We start from the raw sequence: 17,552 nt of genomic DNA on the forward strand, positions 1-17,552 counted from the left end.
AGCGGCGGGGCCCCGGAAGTCGCCCCCTGAGGCGGCGCCATGCCGCGCCCCGCCGCGCTGCGAGGCTGCGGGGGCTGCAGGGCGGCGTGGGCGCCATCTTAGCTGCAGCCCGAGCGCTGCAGGTCGAGGCACACAGCGCGGGTCCCGCAGCGCTGCGGCCGGCGGAGACTTAAGCTGCAAACGTTTTCTGGTCCTGTAAACCTTTCTTGGTCACAGATGAGAGGGACAAAAGTCTCCATTAAAAAATACAGAGCATCTGAAGTCACCAAAAGACAGTTAGTAATGACCTATAAAATGCATGCGATCTTCTAGTCAACGGTATAAAATTTATTTAAAATATTTAACAAAGAAAGACTACTACAGGCAAGAGTCTCTTTTACAAGGGTGTCCTGGCAAGAGGGGCGGCGTAACAGTCAATTACTACAAACAAAATCCAGGTTTCTTAATTAAAATACAAAATACTGGCTCTGCTGCGTAGCCTGTAATAAGTTATGTCTTGAGAAGACTGTAATTATGCTGGCGCCTGCTAGTGCCGCCATAGTTAAGTCTGTCACCATTTCCATTATAAACCCCATTTTTAAGCAATTTATAACTTAGCCATAAAAATAATTTTAGATTGAAACTTGGCAAAGAAGTTCTTAGACCAAAAAGTTTTGCTTTTGTTTTTTACTTACTTATTTTTTATTTAATATAAATAATCTGTTTGGTCATCTTCTTGCTTTTTTAGGAGAGCAGTAAACGAGCCAGAAGTTTTACGGTTTTGAAGCTTTCAGGCCATCCTGAAGTATAAACATATTTTTTTTATTATTTTTTTATTTTTTTTTCATCAGCATCAAGAGTATCCTTCATTGCTTGGAAGCAGAGGATTTTAGTTCTTCAAAGATCCATAAATACAGGAAAACAAACTTCAGCATTCTTTACAGAAATAGTGAAAACCGATTAACATTGAATTACAATGAAGAAATGAGAACAAACATAAATGAGCTAACCGTGGGCCTCAGAAGAAATCGTTGGACAATGTTTCAGCCATGAGACTGACCTCAGCGTTCCAGCTCCCAGCAGAGACCTGAAGCACCTTCTTATGCCAGAGGAAGACATGGTTGGAGCCAGAAGCAACAGCCCCTCATGGGTGGACAAGACCAAGGCTGAAGCTTTCTTAGCAGCCTATTCTTTTTCTAGAAGTGCTCACAGGATGATGAGGAAAATAGCTGTCAGGAAGTCAGAGAAAATTCTCATTAACTTGTCCCAGTACACATTTTATCACCAAAGATTTAAAAAAAAAAAAAAAAAAAAGAAAAAGAAAAGAAAGAAAAAATGAAAAAAATGAGCAGGCAGTATATTGGACATCTGCTCTGAAAAATGACAATGAGATCGTATACCTGTGTACTTGGGCTATGATGAAGTAAGCTATACCTGTTGAGCATTATTAATATAACAACTGAGTAAACTGCAGAAGTTCCCTGTTTATCATCCTAATCTGAGCTATAAATAAACAAAAACCAGTTTATTTTTATGATCCAGGGCTGAGTTTCTAGAGAGGCAGATACGTTTTTGATGAGTAGCACTGAACAACAAATAGTAAAAAACCATGAAAATATCATTGTGAAACTATTCCCCAAAGGAAAAGACTGTTCTGCGGTCCCAGTCTGCATCTGTAGCTGTCTTATAATTTACATGGCTTAACTAGAATTCCTCCAGGAAATACCATTTGTTCCAAATTAAAGGTCTGAATGCTAAGAGGCACTGAAGGTAGCAAAGCTAAGGAAGCAGAAATGAAGGACCACTTGTATATCTCTTCCCTGTTTAGATTATCTTGCAGTTTTGGATGCAAAGGTTGTGATGTAAATTATGCTTTTCTTGCCTAACCCTGTCTCGTGAGATACATGCATTATTCTATTTAACATCATGCAAATCCTGTTTTCAAACCTCCAGGTCCGTGAAGGAAAGGTTAGCAGCTAAAGAGATCTTTCAACTCCAATATACAGATTTTAGTGTAAGGTAGGTAAATACTTTGTCCAATATTTCAGTTTTTCTCAACCACTGTAACAAATCACTAAGGAAAACAAGTGAGTTTTCTATGCCAGCAGCAGGGACTATCTTTTCACTTTATTCCTTTGCTTTGCCAGCTTACCACATGCTGGCTTGAACAGGCTGTTTATAGTAGTAAATTTTGGCAACCATTACCCACTGTGGGTTTAAAAAAATGCATCAGCTGTGGCAAATTGTAATCATTTTGAAAGATAAAGGCATTATGTGCTAGAAGGGAGTATGGTCTAATGAGAGAAATTCAGGAAGGCAATATTTTATTTTAAAAACTTGTGTCATGGCCATTGCCACCACGCTGCTTCTGCACGGTGTCTATTTGAATAGACCCAACCCTGGAGAGTTCAAATTTTTCCCTGATGTGTTCACAGGCTTGACTGTCACAGTTGAGCTTGGTTACTAACTTGTGTCGTGTTCTTGTGGTTCAGTACAAACACAAAGGATACAAATAATGTCCTTTCTGACTGAGCTGGTATGAAAGTACTGCCAGCAGAACACTCGTTTTCTAATGTTACTGGACTGTTCTCAAAATCTCAGGTATTGTATTGCTGATTCCTGGTTAATTCTGACATTGTCAGTTTTCCTGAAAACACAGTTTGTGTGAAGACATTTCGTAGCTGGGCTGTTGCCAATTTCTTAGCTGGGTCTGGGCTATCTCCCTGATGCATCACCACTTCTGAAGAAGTCCACATAGAAAGACCAGCAGGCATACACCGCAGACTTTAGGGTGCATGTAGTCTTGCAGTGGTCCCATGCATATCTTCTTCTTTCGTAATCCTCTCCAAACAGAAAGAGAGGACTGCTTTCTCAAGGACCGCATGATTCATGGTAGTGCTCACATAATTGAAAGTACTGGAGCAGCAGCTCCTCTTGTACTGCCTGAGAGGCCAGATGATCTCTTACAAAAGGGGAAGCATATTGCTAAACAAAGGAAGTCATTTTAAAAGAAGAAAATAACATCTGTCTACAGATATGTGGGGAGGGAGAGAAGAAATGTAAAGAGAAGGGAAGGAGTAAGGCAATGGAGATGAAAAAGGTTTACAGTTTAAAAGTTGTAAAGAAAGGCCATGTGGCATCAGAAGCAGCACGTCCAAAAGTAAGGAGACATAACGTGAGAAAATACAGGAAAGAGAGAGGTAGCATGTGTAAAACAAGGCACAGAAAAAAAGGTATAAAAACAAAACTGCAGTTACAGAAAGATTGCGAGACTGCTGCATCATACAGTTGCCAGTAGAGGTGCTAAAGCCACAGCTATAGAGCTTAGTGGCAAAATGCTCGAGGGAAGAAATAAATCCTAAATTTAGATAGGTAAAGTGTTTCAAGAAATGAACAATAGTGCATTGCAGCTACTTGAGGGAACTCAGTTTTGGAATGAATTTTTATACTTCTTTGTAGCTGAAAACAAAAAGGCAGCCAGCAAGAGGCAGAAGAGGTTCCCCGAAAAAGTGCTGGGGACAGCATGGGAACAACAAAAAATGCCAATGGAAATGCTTTAGCCAGAGAACAATGAGACTAGCAAGTACCAGTGTGCAGGTGGGGCACAATAAAACCGGTCTGCAAGCTGAGCCAAGAATAATCTACTTTAAAAGTGCTATGCTTTGCTACTTATAAATGTTGCTCTTGTCCAAGTGTTTTGTATTTGCCTCAGTGCAGTTCCTTTTTTCTTTTTTTTTCCCTTTTTTTTTTTTTTTCCCTTTAACTAATTAGAGACTTATTGTAAACCAGAGGGGATTTCTGGGAGCTCTTTGGGTTTGTAAATTATGCAAATGACAGCACTCTGATGTTGGATCGTATTATTAATTGTATATTTTGTGGTTCATGTATTCCAAAGAGTATGTGTGAAACAAGTTCTTTTTTTTTTTTTTTTTTTTCCCAGTCCTTGAACACAGTAAGTCTTCAAGCAGATTACAAAATGATTTTTCTACTTTTTTTTTTTTTTTTTTTACCTTAAAGAGTATATTGTTAACTCTACAGACTATTCTTGAGGATAGCTTTACAACATTGTGTGTGTACTATGAATAGAACAAACTTCCCAGATGATTATACTTTAAAGCTGGAGGTCTTTCTGTAAACTTTAAACAGTGTTCTATTAAATGCCATCTATAAAATGCTTGATGACTTACCTCTTGGGATGATTTGTGATTTTGCCTGAGCTTTTGAAATCCTGAATGAAAAACTCTTTTGCTACAGGAAGCTGATTGGTAACTGGATAAATTGCTCTATAATCTGAGTATTGAACACTTGTACGTAGCAAGCTTTATTTTGCAATGCATTCTGCCTGCAGCATAAAATAGAAGCCCTCTCTTCATATAATGCTTAACAGTCCTCAGGAATACATGTAAAGATTTCAGATGTCAGGTAAAACCCCAGTGATTACTCTGAAATTGCCCTGTGGTTGAAGAGCACAGAACAGCTATCTTTCTGTCCCGATACAAAGTTTAATAAAGTAATTACATTGAACAAAAATTCTGTTCCAGAAGCAGTAGTATTTTTGCACATGAAATTATTCCTGTTTATCAATTAGCAAACAAGGCAAGATCATCCCAAGTAAAAGGCTTTTATATAGATAAACTACATTTACAAGCATCGTAATCAATTTATGTTCCAACTGCCAATTTCTGCAGCTAATTCTGCCAATTTTCACACTTTGTCAATTATAAGTGGAATTCCCTTTGCATTAGGAGACATATCTTTCATTGACAGAAAAATATCTTTGTTTTTCTGTGATATGCTTGCAGGGTATGAATACAGCATCCATGGAACATTCTACTCAATAAATTAAACGTGAAAAAGTAGAAGATGTCGTATATGTTTTGTGGATTGGACATTTAGAGCACACAAACATCTGCATATTTATGTTCAGAGTCTCACAGGTATAGCTCACGCAGTCCATAATATTGTAAATCCAGTTTAGATGCAACTAGTATAACAGGTATGCCTGACTAGGATGTCTGTGTAATGTTTCTGTCCCTGGAAGAGTACAGAAGACTTGTTTGCTTTTTTGCTGGGGAATCTGTAATTTGAACTCCTGATAATTTTCCTGCTTTCATGAAACTTTTTCATAAACGTCTTTCTCCGTATACCTTTTTCAGAAATAACCTTCCAGAGAGACAGCAATGACAGATTTACACATTTTTAACACCGGGTCATCTGTTTATGCACAGTACAAATGCCAAATTTAGCTGGTCTTTAAGGGGGAAAGAGCCAGCGCAATCACTCAACTTGCATGTGTAGGCTTCAGAGTCCGGCTGCAGATTTCTCTGAGAGGGTCAGCCTTCTATTCTGTTCTGCATGTGGCAGGCAGTTACAGAGACCCACTGTTGGGTTGAATCACTCACGGTTGATGTGACAGTGAGAATCTAGTGGGATGCCGCCTTTGGTCTGCTGATTTTATTTTTGAGTGGTAGGCACTGCCCATACAAACAACTGCAGTAGCCTGCTGGATAATTTTATTTTATTTTTTTTCACTGTTGCAGTGTTATGATCCATTGCAATCCAAGACTGGTGAGATCTGTAACCCCAGGTTTCACGACTTTCATTATAATATTTTTTCTAACAGTGTTTAGGTTGGTACAGATGCTATAAGCTCTGAATTCACTCATTCTGTACATATATGCTAAATTATTTAAGAAATTGGTGCAATTGCTTTCGGCCTCATGCTGCCTGCATTGCCTACATGGTGCTCTGCTGCTTCCTTGACTCCGAGCCCCTGGCCTCTAGGTGCTCTGAAGGTTGCATGCTCCTCTACCAAAAGGGTTTGTCCCTCATGTGAGCTCACTTGTGCAGTCGTCCTGTTTTTCCTGTTTATTTTCTTGCTTTTGTAAGGACTGGATGAGCACTGGTCAGTTAATTTCTTATGATGTTTCCAGGTTGAGCATCTGGGGGAAAAAAAGGAAGTTGATCCATTTGTGTGTTTTGTATTCCAGAAATTCAGTTTTAGACCCTGAAATCTCTGGGGCATCTTACTCAAATCCATGGGTTTGATTCTGGGTCAATACTTTATACTGACCTCAACTATTATTTAGATTTGAGTGCATCTGAAAATGGCATGAACATGATATTTTTTTTTTTTAAGTTTTAATATTATGCAAACAACTTCGAATAATTTTTTGTTGTAAAACTTGAAACCTAGATCTAAGGTGACTTTGAAACTGAACCCCAACCTAAACTGAATCCAGATATCTGTGCCAATCTATTTTTATGTATTATCAAATAAAGTATCTTGACATGCTGTAATTGTATGTGGTGTTTTTCTTTAGAAGTAAATTGATTCATACTGGAAATATGAAATGGGACCTATCAGCTATTACAAAGTCCTTTCATTTCTCTAGCAAAGGCTTGCAGTTTTAGACCTGGCTATATCTCCCATATATGAGATATCCACGTTAACAATGATTGTTTGTGGAACGCAGGTTTATTACAAAAGGACATTGTGTTTATACTAATAAAAATATTTTTATCTTTACATTCTAGGCAACGATGTTTGGTGTAGGGGAGGTTGCTGTAAAATAAATCCTTTGTATTTAGTTTGCATCTTTGGTTGTGGCTCTGTCTGAAAATAGCAGGAGCTGTTTTCATCAAACATATGATTACTTGGTTGTATGTTTTCCTCTTCAGTTTCTGTGTAGAAATACATTTACAACATAAAAGCATCCTCAAACTTGAGGGCATTTTTGGCTTTTTAAATACGAAAAGATTAACTAAATGTGGAACGCCAGACACTCTAGTGGGATAATATAGGAAGTTTCTATTGCTGGACGTACTGATGGGCTGAGGACTTAAATCCTCTGAGCAATCAATCCACTGGCTTTTATGAATGCTTAGGGAAAAAAAGGAAATACATTGCTGGAAAAGAGAAATAAACCTTGTTGCAAAATACATGATGGGCTGATTCAAAAAAGACATGTATGGTAAAGTCCCATGTATCATTACAACTGTCTGTGCAGAACAAGTAAAAGCAAAACAAAACCTGAAATAACATTTTTCTTGTAACAAATGGATTTTGAGGAAAAACCTTAATGAGGAGGATAGAAAGCATATTTTGATTTTCTACTAAGTATAATAGGACTTTTGCTAAATAGCTTAATTAATTTCAGTGTTAATTCAGCAGGTCTAGTATGAGATAAATCCTTCCTTGGTGGAAGCATTGTCTATTATGTGTGCTGATTTATGGGAGAGAATCAGCTATATGTTAACGATAGCTGCACTGGACTGCAAATGTAGACCAGGACTCACAATATATGAGAAAAGCTCATTTGTACTTAATATACTAGATAAATTGTTCCTGGCTTCTTAGGGTGTGACTGTACTTGCTGTCACACTCCCAAGTTTACTCAAGGACTGTGTGATTTGCTGAGTAGGTGCGAGTCATGTAAGGGAAAACCCGACAGGATGCATTTTATATACCTGTTTTTTTCCTCAGCGTCGTGTGTTTTATTAACTTTTTTTTGTCCTCCTCCCACCCCCCACCCCCTTCAAAGGAAAATCTCCCCGAGACTTGAGGCAATTTTAGGAGTGAGAAAATGTGACCACAAACAATCTGAGCAGTATGAAATTTAACACTGTGATTTTGTTTTAGTGAGAGGAAAATACAAGTTGCTGGCTGTCATAAAATCCTAAGCTAAATCTTAACTGCATGTGTAGCAGTTTTTAAATCTGTTTAATATTTCTTTTTTCTTTCAGTCAAGCTGTTTCTTTCTCCAGTTAATAACAGGTTGTGGGATTAAATCTCAGCTTTTGATATTTACTGGGAAATGTAGTATAACAGTTTATGAGTCAAAATCTACTTTGAATAAATTATCATTGCAAATTACAGCTTATGAAAGTTGTGACTATAACCCTTAATTACACTGTTGGCTATGCACAACTTGAAATCTCACTTGCTGAATAAATTTGTTTTCATTCGGAGTGCATTCCCGTCATTTTTAGAGAAGAGTGAATCAAGCCTAACCGACAAAATTTCCTGCAGAGTTTATTAAAAAGGTCACCTTCGTTTGCTAAACCTACCTAAAATATAAACATTTCTTGAATTAATAGGATGCTATTTTTGTCTGTTATAAGGGTTTCATATTCAAGGTTACGAAACTATATACTCATAAGTAGGCTCGCAGGAGCTTCCACGTTACGCCATGCCTTCAGCTATCTACATATCCTAAAATTGCTAAAATTAAAATTGTTTGTTGGGATATTCTGCAAGCTGGCAGGAAAAGAAACAGTCGATAGGCAAGTTAGGTATATTACTGTAAGCTGGGGGGGGACAGGGGGTGGGGGTTAAAGCTTTGTCTGGCAACAGAAGGGTTAAGGACTTTTTTGCTATACCCGTTTCAAATTACAATGAGAAGCCTCTTCTTTCCCAGCAGGGTTGTGCTTACATTAGTCTTTAGATCTCTCTTGAAGAGAGCTGTTATATTTGTGCCTGCTAGAGTTGGAAATAACAGTTGAGAAGCTGAAAAGGGTTGAATGGATTTACAGAAGGTTTTTTTTTCAAGTAAATTCATGGCACCACATTAATTTGATTAGTACATGCTTTAGAATTACTTAACACTCAAGCGCTTCAAAAGATGTTAAAGTTATCACCAGGCTGCTGGACAAATATGTGTTACACCACCAAGGTACAGATCAAGACAAATCTGTGACTCAGGATTTTATCTTGGGAAGAGCGCAAGGTGTACGAAGAACTCAGAATAAGAAGGGAAGATAACTCTGGGAACTACAATGTGTCAGAAGAACAGCTCTTGCTAATACAGCTCCCCACCCAAGACCTGGTTATCTAAGGTTTATATAGGAATGCCTAGGTCAGCTGACAAAATACTGGTCTTCTGCTCCATAAATGCAGAAAAAACGATAACAACAGTGGAAAATTGGAAGTCTGAATTTCAGCTTTCTTAGAAATAACTGCAACCTGACACATTCCATAATATTTAAACAGGGTGGGGGGAGAGAAAGCACCAAAGATGTTACGTTTAGAGATGACATTGACATGAAGAATAGGTAAATTTTGTTTTTCAGCCTCTGGGAAAGCAGACCTCATAGGAACTCAAAACAAGTAGGAGAAAAGATTTTTTTTTTTCCTTGTTCTTTTTCTTTTCAAAGATGAACCTAACTGCGCTCAAAGCTTTCGTGGGCTTGCTCTGGAATTGCTGGGTTCTGGTGGGTCACGCACAGGGAGGTTTAGGAGACAATCATGTCCATTCGAGTTTTATTTACAGGAGGCTGCGGAACCATGAGAGAAGGGAGATTCAGAGAGAGATTCTCTCTATCCTGGGTCTACCTCACAGACCCAGACCATTTTCACCAGGAAAGCAGGCTTCATCTGCACCCCTCTTCATGCTGGACCTGTATAATGCCATGACAAATGAAGAGGATACTGAGGAGCTGGAGTATTCACTAAAGGGATCCATGGCAGGGGAGAGCAGAGGGATACGGAAAGGATACCCTGCCTCTCCAAATGGATATTCGCGGAGAATACAATTATCTCGCATGACCCCCCTGACCACACAGAATCCTCCCTTAGCCAGCCTGCACGACACCAACTTTCTGAATGATGCTGACATGGTCATGAGCTTTGTCAATTTAGGTAGGTCGAATTTTTTTATTTGTTGTTTCTGTTCTGTTTGACTAACTGTTAGCCTGATCTTGGAGGGCTCAGAGGGGCAAATCTCTCAGCCGGAGCATAACCTGTTCTAAAAGAGCAGGATTGGGCCCTGGCTGCTGCGCCACTAGCAAAAGAAAAGTTGTACTAATGGTAAAGTAGCTACGTTGTAGGTGGCCATGGAAAAAGATTTTTCTCACTGTTTATATAAAGTCAGTTTCTATAACTCCCCTCTGCTGGCTTCTGTTTTCTTTCTTTCATTGATGTAATGAAAATTCTAGCCTTAGGCCAACTAACTCCTTTTTTTTTTAAATCTCAAAAAATCAAACACTTATGCCTATTGCTCGGTTATTTCCCTCACTGTTTTGTTTAAAGCTCAGACATGAACAAACATCAGTTGTTAATATTTTAAAGCCCGGAATGTTATGAAGAGGGAAAAGTTAATCCATTTATAGGGAAAAAAAAATAAAAAAGAAAAACAAAAAAAGTTTCTTAGGTTATTTAGGGCTTTTTTTTTCTGTTTGTAAGAGTCATATTTTTATTATCTTTTCAGTTGGATGGCTGGATTTTAAATAATCTGTTGCTGTTTCTTTGTTATTTCTATTTAATAACCACAGACTGTGTTTTATTACACTGCCATGGTGCTCAGAGTCTGCAATGGTTCTCATTTTTTGTCATTAATAAATTAAATAACAAATAGAGTATTAAACACCAGAAACATGCAAGCAAGGAATGCTTTTGAAAATTATTTCAAATCAGACAAAAAACCTGATAAAACTGAATTATATTGGCTTCTGAGTATACTAAACATGTTCACCAGTTAAGTTGTGGTTAAAAAAGCAGTTACAGATTTCTTTAATAGAAGGCAACTTAAATCTCATTAAGAAAGCTGCTAATAATTCATGAAATGTATTTACTATTTTTATAAGTATTTTAAATGCTGCAGGACTCATAAAGCTATCTAAAAACCTCTTGTTTGATCTGAATAGCAGGAGATTTAATTGAAAGCTTGAAGTTACTCAGTAAGCTCGTACAAAATCTGATAAAACCTTGCTTTCCAGGATAATACATTCTGTAGAAACTTTTTAAACAATGGCACATGTTCTGAAATACCTTCAGATTATCACACACACTCTATATCTTTTATGTCTACCAGGTCTTTAATCCCTGCAAAAGGATTAAAAATGTTTCCAAACACTAAATTCCTCAACAACTCGAAACTCTAGGAAAATGATACCCTAGAGTTAGTTGGCATAACAATAAAATTACTTTTCATTAATTATTTGGCAGATTAGGTGGTGCTTAATTCTGAGATCTTTTTTCCTTAAGAGTAACATTTGTCCAAACTCTAAATTCATTTGCTTGTTGCTCTTGCTCCGAAATAGAAGACTAGAAGAAAAAGAAATTCCTGTTTTTGGAAAATATGTGCTTCATCCTTAAGAAAGAGTTACTTCTTATCTGTATATTTCTTTTAAGTTATCATTGCACGACTTGATTCACTCAGAATAGCTGGAGTCCATTGAATTTGAATTGGCAATGTTGTAAAGAAAAATGATAAATGCTCTGATCTCTTAAGCATTAGACAAGGCCCTGATCCTGTAAAAATTTTCCTCATGTGTCCTGAGAAAAACCCTCTGTAAATATGTCTCAGACCATTTCATCAATGGCACTGATGGCTATTTACATGGGAACTAGCCTTTGATTTCAAGAAATATCTTTGATTGCAGGAGGACTTCTTGCACTGCATGAGTATAAGTCTCTGAAGGGTCAGTGTCAGATATCTACTGGCCTGAATCCGCTGAATTTTCCCAGATAAAACTCCTCACTGTAGGACTACAAGTTTCCACTGCTTTACTTTAACTGGGAAGTTTCTAATATTTTGTCTCAATTGGTTTGGAAGGCAGTGTTGCCTTGAGAAAGTCATTTGGAGGAGTTAAACTCTATCTTTCATCTTATGTTTCTAAGCTGTGAAAACTGGGGGTGAGATGTGTGATTTTTTCAAGTGGTTGTGATTAATAGACTCATTTAACTTACAAAAAAAAAAAAAAGCAAATATCAATTTTTGTTTGGCCTCTGTAAAATTAAAATATACCTCAGCTTTTAGTGAGGCTAAACTTTAATTCACTACAAATTCTCTTCCATACATATTGGTTATTGTGGTTTATCACATATTCCACCATGTAGCTTGCATAAGAAATATTGATGACTGACATAGATTAGCTTCAACATTTTTATTAAACAATCCTATGTTTCAGTATAATTAACATAATAACAAAATAAATCATGGAAACAGGTAACCATTTAATATGATTTATGCCATATAAGATTGTGACAGATGAGGGCATGCTCTTTTAATGTAGAATGGGGAAAATATGCAGTGATAAGCAAATACTAACACTGTACCTTAAAATCAATAAATGCTGGTGTAGCGCAGTAATAACTCAACTGGTTTTAGATTAGAAGCCTCAGTCAACTTGCATCAAATTAATCTGCTCTGGAAATAGTATTCACCATGTTCATACTTGCACACCATTAATTACATAAGGTGTAATTATAAAGCTTTATTAATCTTCTTGATATTTTTAATTGAAACTTTTGTATATAATTGCAGTCAGTTATAATAATTTAAGACAAATCTATTTAAACAAGAAATATGTAGCTGAGATGTTTGATAAGAATAATGAAGCATTAGATTGAAAAGACTGAGTAAGATTAAAAATGAAGTTTAAAAATATTTTTATATTAAAGATTAAAAATAGGAACTTACATGCTAATTTTGATAAAAATCAACCTGTCAGAGTTGCAAATACCTCACTTTCCAAAGCAAATTTAAAAAATAATCATCAAGGGAACTGCAATTATAAGACTGTCAAGCAACCAGGGAGAAAAACAAGACTGCATTTACTTCTCCTGAAGTTGAAATTGTAAACACCTGCTCTTTATACTGGAATTTATAGCAGAATTTCCATCTCTTTCTTTCTTGAAAGATACGACAAGACAGAGACTATGCCTTGTCCTGTATTTTGTATAAGACTGTGTGTATTGGCAGCTCTCCATAAATATTGATGATTGTAGCAGAAGAGTTAACTGGGGTTGGTCCAGCAGTCAAAGAATAAATCCTCCACTAAATACACTGGGGTTTTCAAAGATCTGATTATATCACCTACAAGTTCAGGACTTTGTTTTCCTCACTGGGTGTTTTTTATCCTGTTATATTTTATTATATTGTTGCAAATCCCTGACTGTTTAGAGTTCTGGCATCTTCTTTTTGGCTGATCTCCCAAAATGACATATATAGGATACCCTGTTCCTCAGAGAACAGACAAATAATGCTCATGTAGCTCTACTCACTTTTCTGCTCACTCAAAATTTAGTTGGGGAAGGACTTTGTTAAGATAAATGTTAGCATTCCCACTCCTCACCTCTCACCAAAAGAGAGGGATTGTATGAAAAACATACATATGCCTGAGACTTGGAGAAACAGCAGCACTTTTTAAAAAACTACGTTCAAGCATTTCAAGGACTGAATTTTCCATCAGCATCATAGTGATCATTAAATCCACTGGACTTAAGTGTTCCTTCTCATTCAGTTCAAATGTTCTGTAGTTTCATTTGTTTACAACACATCTGTAAATTTTTCTCAAAACATATTGCATTTGCTAAGCAACTCAACTTCTTTCTGCATATTTTCCTGTGAATTAATCTGTACTCTATATGATAGGGGATAAATATATAAAAGTTTTGTGTTTTTCTGTTAAGCTTTTTGTTCTTAGCATCTAAAATTAATCCCAGAGACTCAAATGTGAAGATCACTATAAAATGTGTGCCTTTGACCTACCCATGCTAATTTAGATAACAATGCCAATATTATGGAGATTTTTAAAGTAATTAATGCACCATCAAACGACACCTTATCTTCTTCACACTCAGTGTGATCCCGCAATCTTAATTAAAATAATTAATAATTTAAAATTGCACCCGCTGTGATCAGTTCTTAAATCAGACAGGGAAATCCAAGGGAATGTTGCCTATTAAAGGCACAGAAAGCTGTTCATATTTCTTTAGTTTCTCTACCCCAAGGTCATACGCTGCCTTGAAGATTATGTTCTTCTTTAAAACACTGACCAAATACATAAATTCACAAGATTTACAACCCATTGTGTTCAGCTGAGAATGCTAACATGGTAGAGCACAACTTTTATAGAAGTGCTTTAAGAAACCTACAGTATATCAATCCACACTGAATACCTGTACAAACATATTTGCATTACATCTGAGAAAGAAAGGATTGCTAACTGCAATCAGATCTGGAGCGTATATAGTAGCTAGTTTCCTAAATTAAACTAATTCAGTTTCTACAAGCTTCCCCTCGCAGCTAACATATCACCAGTGAGGGATATGGAGTGCTAAGCCATAAAATGTCAGGAATTGTGGAAGGGGAGTTGGGTTTGAAGGATACTTGCAAAAAGGCCACAGGATCATTAACTTCTCCCCTCAAAGCTTAAGAATGAGTTCTCTCATGAGTTCTTTCTCTTTCTTTCTTTTTTTCTTTTCTCTTTCTTTTCTTTCTTTCTTTCTTTCTTTCTTTCTTTCTTTCTTTCTTTCTTTCTTTCTTTCTTTCTTTCTTTCTTTCTTTCTTTCTTTCTTTCTTTCTTTCTTTCTTTCTTTCTTTCTTTCTTTCTTTCTTTCTTTCTTTCTTATTCTTTTCTTTTTCTTTTCCACTCAATTTCATATCTTGCTGTCTTAATTTTAACCTTACATGAATTTCCTTGGCTATGGTACAGTTTTAGTCTGTAAAATGCAGACTTCTAATGAAAATATTGACACAGCCTTAAGTGAAATGACAGAAATAGTGCTATTATCTTGCTGTGGACAGAGGGATGCTATTACAGAGATAAAACTTGTTAAATAAAAAGTAGACCCCATGTCTTTATTTGTGGAGTTGGATTAATACCAAGAAAAAATGAGAGTGTGTTTTTGAAGCTATTTAAAGGCAACCCCAAATCAGTAAGAGAGTATTTTTCACTCTTTTATTTAAAATTTAAAGGAAATTAGATCCAGTGGGTCTGATTTAACTTCACTGGTATCTTGAAATCCTTATTTTTCCCTCCCTTGATAAAATTCTAGTCACCCAATCAGTGAGATGAAATAATTTGTTGTCACATTGGTACCCAATCAGTCATTAGAAATAACTTTTAATATGGAAGCATTCTCTAGACTGAAATTAAATATTAAGATAACTTTTTAAAGAACATGTTTTTATTTATTTATTTATAGAACAAAATGGCTTTACTCACAGACTTTACTAATTTTATTCCCTAAAAATCCTCACCCAATTCTTACAATTCATTAGGCAGATTTAACCAATATTTGTGTAATGATACACAGTTAGGATTTTTTTTTTTTTTTATTTCAAGCAAGAAATATTCTTCTCCATATTCCTTTTTGGAATTATACTACATTTGTTGTTTTCTATTGAAATATTTTATATTTCCTTTGAAATATCTCATGTTACATGAACTTTATGAACTATATAGTTCTACCTCAAAATAGATCTGTGTGCTATCCGTGAATATCATCTACCAAATAATGTTTTTATAACTGTAAATTAATTTTTTTTTTTTTTGCCAAAGTTAACACTTTAAATCCAAGTAAATTATTCTATTTACCCAGCCAAAAAAATGTCATGCTCTCCATTAACTGGGGCATAAAACTGTCTGACTTTCCTTGCCGACAGATTTGAAAGAAATTGCAGATAACTGAAGAGAAACTGATTTAGCAGATGGTTAGACGTGCATGGTGAAAAGCTATATATATGCATGCATATGTATAAATATATATTGTTAATAATATTTTTCCCATTGGGAAGAATGGCTGACCCAGTTCCGCTGCTTCTTTAGAAAGCACTGCTTTCCAGACTAAACACAGACTTTGGGTGGGGTTGTGGGGATTGTATGTATTGTACAGTACATATTTTCCCAGGAAAACACAATCTTGGAGTGACTCTGGCTAGCCATGAAAGAGAAGGAGGGCGGCTTGCAGAGACGCCTCTGTGTGGAGGATGTTAGGGGAGGAATTGGCCTGCCATGGACTGGATGGAAATCTTCTTGGTTCTCCTCCTAAACCCCAGTTTATATGCTTAGATAACAGGACAACTTTGGCACATATGTGGTCTCCAACACTTACTGCTTCTGTTATTTTTTTCTCTGGATGTTAAATTATGCGAGGAATTTCGCCATGGCTACCTGCCTGCTTACTGCCTGAGTTATGGGGGTAATTACGAGATGGGCAGTTCCTTTCTCTTCTCTTTTTAGCCATGGCAGTTCCTTTCAGCTTGCTTTCACAGGCCCACAGGCTAATAGAGTTTTGCAGAAAATTGATTGATTATAGTCTGATCATGCTAGGTGTCGTCTGGTGTTTCCACATAGCTGAGAATGAACAGTTTATGAAGTGCCAATTGCAGCCTCCAGCTAAAGAAAGGCTCCCCAGGGCTTCAGGAGAGCTCTGGCTGCTACCAGACTTAATAATTATTTCCCACACTTTCCCCCATCCTCTCCTGCTTGTCCTTTCCCTTGTCTTTAGCCCCCTCCGTCTGAGCAGGGTCACTGAACTTTAATTTTATGTCAGTGGCGTTCGGCTGGAGAAGGGATTAAAGGAAGAGAAGTGGTGAGACCGGGCGACGGCGCGGGAGATGGAGGAATGAGAAGAAAATGGCAGGGCACAGTACAGGCCACAGAGGGAGTAGAGGCCTCTTCTCAGCAGGCAGCGGCCGGTGGGCCTGGGAAAGTTTTGGGACAGACACGGTATGGGCTGGGAGACACTGGTGTTACTGGGGAGCCCCACATGGGGCACGGTATTGCAGCACTGAGGGCATTGCGCAGGCCAATAATGCTAGAGAATTTGGGGGAACAGAAGAGGGGAGTTTAATGGTAGGGAGAAGAGGGTGAAAACAGACAGCGAGACACACACAGCGGAGAAAATGAGAGAGAACATGATAAATATGGATGACGAGTAAATCAAAGAGAAAATGGGTTGGGGTTTGGGTCTCCTTTTCCAGCAAGCTTTGCAGGTGAAGGGAACACTTTTCTTCATGATCCCTCGTGGCAGAGCAACTACCTCAACCTCCCCAGGCAAAACTTTTCATTCCTGCAAAATAAAACGCAGCCCTCCCCACCTCCATCCTGTGTGCAGGGAGTACACAGACGGGCTACTAAGGTTGGCAGCCATAAATAACGTAGAAGCTAGCTTTTAAAAACCGCAGGTTAAAGGATGAGGGCTGCCATGACGCACACAGAGAGGTTGAGATCAGAGGAGCAGCTAAAAGGGGTCGGGAGAAACAATGAATCCCCTTGTTCTGAGTCATATTTATGAGTGCTCCATTGCACCTAAAGTTCATATTTTATTGGTTAGGCCATGGGGTTTCCCCATTTGCTCATCTCTTAAAATAACACCCCTGGTTAAAATTTCCTATAAAACACAGAAGTGCTACAGCAGGCAGAACTTGTCAACCCTGACAACTACATTATTTAAGTTTGTGGGTGGGGTACACCTTGCAGGAGCTGCTTTGTGTTTGGGACTGGATTATGAACTTGTTTCAATATAAAAAAATGACTGTAAACTAACCAGAAAGGAGAGGTTTTACAGTGTGTCTCCCCACTCGGAAACTTCCTGTGATTATAAGAGATGCTCCAAAAGGTGAATCTAAACTTGTAGTTTCCAACTCTTTTTTGAGCAACTGCTCGAGTGCAATAGATTGAGGTCAGCCACTATTATATAATTATATAATTCAATGACATGTGTGGTACCTTGCCAGACTACAGCTTTTCTTTGTTCCCATTGTAATGCGTGGCAAATTGAGACAACAGTTAATGAGTCAGAGCCTAGAAAGCTAAACCAGACAGCTAGTGATGGTGAATGA

At 37.4% G+C, this 17,552-nt stretch overlaps 1 protein-coding gene and 1 long non-coding RNA gene across 4 annotated transcripts in view; both read left to right on the forward strand.

The window, feature by feature from the left end:
- The first annotated feature begins 143 nt into the window (after window positions 1-143).
- Window positions 144-6,279, forward strand: LOC106017073 (uncharacterized). 2 transcript variants are annotated; one of them, XR_011808537.1, is made up of 3 exons: window positions 144-1,833; window positions 1,933-1,998; window positions 3,439-6,279. It is a non-coding gene; the product is annotated as an uncharacterized lncRNA (long non-coding RNA). The 2 variants fall into 2 exon arrangements; XR_011808536.1 differs by having other exon boundaries at window positions 144-1,998.
- Window positions 6,280-8,395: 2,116 nt separating this feature from the next.
- Window positions 8,396-17,552, forward strand: part of BMP5 (bone morphogenetic protein 5) — a 56,155-nt gene continuing 46,998 nt past the window's right edge. Inside the window, exons 1-2 of one of the 2 annotated variants that reach the window (XM_038177391.2) lie at window positions 8,398-8,654; window positions 9,252-9,619. In XM_038177391.2, the coding sequence (XP_038033319.1) occupies window positions 9,370-9,619 (250 nt within the window). In that variant the 5' untranslated portion in view covers window positions 8,398-8,654; window positions 9,252-9,369. Of the gene's footprint in view, window positions 9,620-17,552 lie in introns of both variants that reach the window. The other variant, XM_038177390.2, reaches the window with a different exon arrangement.

This window comes from Anas platyrhynchos, chromosome 3 (genome assembly GCF_047663525.1).
Source record: "Anas platyrhynchos isolate ZD024472 breed Pekin duck chromosome 3, IASCAAS_PekinDuck_T2T, whole genome shotgun sequence".
In the NCBI taxonomy this organism is placed as follows: domain Eukaryota; kingdom Metazoa; phylum Chordata; class Aves; order Anseriformes; family Anatidae; genus Anas; species Anas platyrhynchos.